The 4,361-nt window shown below is 40.0% G+C and overlaps 1 protein-coding gene across 4 annotated transcripts; it reads right to left on the bottom strand.

Annotated features, from left to right (window-relative positions):
• Positions 1–347: 347 nt before the first annotated feature.
• On the bottom strand, positions 348–3,924 carry gemin7 (gem (nuclear organelle) associated protein 7). 4 transcript variants are annotated; one of them, XM_068585337.1, is made up of 3 exons: positions 3,430–3,924; positions 2,879–2,974; positions 348–1,890 (listed from the first exon to the last, which is right to left on the bottom strand). In XM_068585337.1, exon 3 carries the CDS (start codon positions 1,877–1,879, stop codon positions 1,493–1,495), a length of 387 nt encoding a protein of 128 aa, XP_068441438.1. In that variant the 5' UTR covers positions 1,880–1,890; positions 2,879–2,974; positions 3,430–3,924; the 3' UTR covers positions 348–1,492. The 4 variants fall into 4 exon arrangements, with proteins under 4 accessions (XP_068441438.1, XP_068441439.1, XP_068441440.1 ...); XM_068585338.1 differs by having other exon boundaries at positions 3,625–3,924; XM_068585339.1 differs by having other exon boundaries at positions 3,824–3,904.
• Positions 3,925–4,361: the final 437 nt, after the last annotated feature.

The following is a 4,361-nucleotide window of genomic DNA, read 5'->3' as shown; positions in this document are numbered from 1 at the left end:
CCTGCTCCCCATAAGGCTGGTGCTAAACAATCCTGCTCTTCTGTATTATTTATTGACCAATCATTTCAATAAGTGACTATAATGAATACCTGCGCTGCCATGAGACGTGGGCTCAGTTTGTGTTGGACTACTGAAACAATCAGGACGAATGATCTGAATTTACCTGATCCATCGAGGACTTCAGTACATTTGAGGGCATGCTACTTTGAATCTGATTAATGTTCCAAACTCTAAATGTTTTAGATTGATGACGGAAAACAATATATATAGCTCCTTTTGGTGTTTTCCGGTTTAGAATTTACTAAAGTTCTGTATTCATGTATGGAGTGCTGAATAAGCCTGCTAGACACAATTACATCTGTTTATTTACTATTGTAAAGTAACGCAAAACCGGCATCAATAGATCCAAAACCCTTACAAAACAAGACACAAAACCACTACAAAGAGACACATGAGATGACCAAAAAGTAATGCACACAACTACCTCAAGGGGACGACAACAAGATACAAAATGACCACGGACGCCAAAGGAGAACGTAGGCATGCAATTTCCTGGGACTCAAGATGTCATCAAAAACTCTAATTCAATTTACAACAATGTACAAGATTTGCCTGAAAAGTGATGCAATTAATTGATTATCAATAGCTGTAGATTAATTTTTGAACTGATCGGTACATTGGCTAATAATTGCAGCTATAAATGTGGACATGACCAAGTTTGAATAAATGAAGAGCAAACACTGGTGTACTATTGACAAAGAGATCAACTAGACTACTGTTAGAGTTATGGTCAACTATCTCCAAGCAGCGCACAGAGGACCACCGTAAAACTTACTTTGCTCTTGACAATAAAACCTTATTTTTCAAGTAATTATGAATTGTTATAATTTTCTGGTGAATGTCGTGTTTTGGGGTTACACACATCATTTACAAAGTATTTTCTTAAGCAACATCAATCTTTATCAGACATGAATCTTTTCAATTTTCTTGATTTTTTTTCCAAACAAAATAGATATTTAACTAGAAAAGTTTTTCACTCAAAAAAAGTGCAATGTTTAATTTCTTAAAGAATGATATGACAAAGGACATAACATGTTAATGCGAGCACCTTTACAGTAATAACCTCTTTCTGCATCTCAAAAAGCAGGACAGCAGTTTTGACTATTGACCGAAAGCATCTCTCAAAAAGGTCTCTCTTGAAACACGGGCATATGACTCCATCTTGTGCTCAAAAGTGGGATTGCTTATCAGTGTCGGACTTGACAATCTCACAGAGCAGTATGATTGACTATTAAACTTAAAGCCGCAATGTACAAAGACACGTACAAAATTATAAAAAAAATTGTATAAACAATAAAAAAAATATAACAAATGGTATAAACCATCTCACAGTGTGAAAACAGCTCATTTGCAGCAACAACAGAAGAGACTCAAGTGCCTCTCATCCCAAATGGCATATTCTGTTTAAACAGGAAACAAAGGCCTCAAGTGTTCATGCATCAAAAGTGAATGATATCACATCCTGACACCTGATCAGTGCCTCTTTTTGCACCCCGAGGGGAGTGTGCAGGTCCGACACCTGAAAGTTCAGTACGTCAATGTCTGATGCTCTAAACGTGGCCTCCACCTTCACCCTCTCATACAAGTGAAACTGAATCTTCTTATTGGCCATGGACAGGAGACAGCGGAGGAAACTCTCCCTCAGCACGGATCGGGCATGCTGCTCCCTCAGCAGCTGCTCAGCATCTGCGACAGGGGCAGTAGACGATGGAATGGAGGTTCGACAGAGAGCGATGAAACGGGGTGATTTGGGGTCAAATCCACGACTGTTGGGGTCGGGTCCTTTAGGCAGGCGGAGCACAGACACCGGCGTTGCCATGTTCAGTCTTTCTGCCAATGGCAAATAAAAATAAAACATGTCATCTAGTTTATGCCACACACTCGATATCATATTGGGATGCGCATGCACTACCTCAAAGCACTCAAAAACAATGCAAACATTCAATTGATTAGTTGATGGACATGAAAGAAATTGATGTAACAATTATCAAAATGTGATAATATTTTTGATAATTGAGTAATTGTATGAATCACGAATCAAGAAGCTTCTCTGATGCATTTCCCATGATAATATTGACAGCTTTCTCTATTTTATTACATTATTTATTCAAATAACTTGGGGTTTAAGTTTAGCCTTCTTTTAGGAACTTGTGATGGACATGTTCGCTTTACTGTCTTTGAACATTCTCTTGCTTAACTAAATGATGAAATCAAATCAAATAAGGCAGGCAACCCCATAAATACAAATCACGAGTTTAACATCAACATCAGAACACATTGAACAGATTTGGCGTCGATACTACAACTAATGTAACATTTTAAAGATTAGTGTACTTTGATGTTTTGCTAGCTTTGCCCTTCCAGGTTGCGTCTCGTGCTGTTGATGCGAGCTTGTGGTGGTATAAGTCCCAATAAGTACCAAAAAGTTTCACATTAATACAGGCTACTTATTCATTAAAACGCCATCGCTTGAACTGCTGTCACAGTGACGGCCATGTGGGAACAGCTAACGTTTGACATGTAAACTAACAAACGTGAAACATATCCGTCTTAAAATCACAAGTCAGGTCGCCCCACAATGCAGAGACATATTTAACATGGAAACGGCGTTTAATTACATTGTGTGCAGTCAGTGAACTTAACTTAAACCTAACTCTAAGTTAGCACGTTGCTAACTGCTCAGACAACAGTGGTCAGGTGAAATGGCATTGCGTGTATTTGAGCACGTGCACACACAGCAGCGTCCTTCCTCCCAGTAGAGGCCAACCACGTACGATAGTTTAATGAAAGACGAACTAAAATATACACATTTACTCACTGTTTCCTCCAGTTATGAGCACCGGCGGCAAGCGTCTATTTCTTCGTTGGATTTATTGGCAGACTGGAAAGTAGCTCCCGGGTTTATTACCGCCGCCTAGCAGACGGAGTGTGAAGGAGGACATTTAGCAGTAATTCTTTCTTTCTTTCTTCTTTTCTTGGTTTTAGCCGGCTGCCATCCAAAATGGTGCATGACCGCCACCCACTGTCCGGACTCGTGAACCAGAAAAATTCACTTTTCCACCCTCTCAAAAAAGGTGAGAAAACAAACCAAAACAAACCAAAACAAACCAAAAAATAAACAAATAAATGATTAAAATAAACGAAATTCAAATAAAACCAAATAAAGATAAATTAAGATACGATGGGAGCCCTGTCACCTTCGGCGCCCTAAATTCTTCCTTTCAACCCTGTCTCCTTCAAATACTGCAGCACCTTTTCTACCCCCAAGGTAGTCCTGGCATAGTCCTGTTGGGTGTTTATTTAATATTTGCATTGTTTTGTTTAGCCTTGTGTGCCCAATCCTGATTCTGGTCAACATACTTTCCTCACCAGTGCTCAACGTGGATGCCCTCCCCTTGCCAACCTCCTTCTGTATTTTCTACAGGTGTCTCCCTGTGTTTCCTACCTCCCACCTGTGTTGCCATTCCTCAATCACGTTTCTTTTGATCATTGCTTTTGCTTCCGCTTTACTAAATAAAATGTCCCTCTTATTCTGACAATCCAATGCTTGTTTTGCTAGCCTACCTGCTGTTTCGTTCCCTTTTACTCCTCTGTGTGCAGGCACCCACATAAACACTACCAATGCTTTAGACGAAAAAGTGCTTTGTATATTTCGTTGATTAAGTCCTGCCTGCTGTGAGATGTGAGTGATTGTAATGACACTAATGTTGAACTGGAATTCGAACAAATGATGACTTTCCTTATCTGACCCTCCTCCACCCACCTTAGTGCTGTTAAAATGGCCACCGTCTCGACTGTGTACACGGACAAATGGTCTGACGATCTCCGCTTTACCTCAGAGACGATGACGGAAAAAACGCTTTTACCTGTTTGTTATATGTTGTTTTTAGCCTATTCTCCACCATTCCTGCTATATTACAAATGTTTTTAAGTGCCTGGGTTTTGTTCAAACTGAGAAAAAATGTATCATCTGAAACTGAGGGGAATAACAAAGGTGGTGTTAGCGATAGCGCCACGGTAGAGGTGAACCTTATCTGATTAATCCCATATCCCTTGCAAATTGTCCACTACTCCACGCAAAGCAGTCCCGTTTAGCCCTTTCGCTTTCCCGACATGCACCTTTGCGGTTGTGTGCTTGTCCACGTGGGCTTTCTTGATTTCTGTCTCTAAACAAATAATTGGGTCCATAGTTCCTCTACCTTTCCTAAATCCATCTTGGTGAGGCGTTATCATTCCCCTGGTCTCCATATAAAAGTTTAGTCTCTCAGTTATCATTCTCTCCATAATTTTACCTACATGTG

The sequence above is a fragment of the Clinocottus analis genome, unplaced genomic scaffold, assembly GCF_023055335.1.
Source record: "Clinocottus analis isolate CAN_PGR_092001 unplaced genomic scaffold, fCliAna1.0.p SCAF_2, whole genome shotgun sequence".
NCBI classification, from domain to species: domain Eukaryota; kingdom Metazoa; phylum Chordata; class Actinopteri; order Perciformes; family Cottidae; genus Clinocottus; species Clinocottus analis.
Note: the sequence above shows the minus strand (reverse complement) of the source record. Positions and strands in the feature narration are given on the sequence as shown.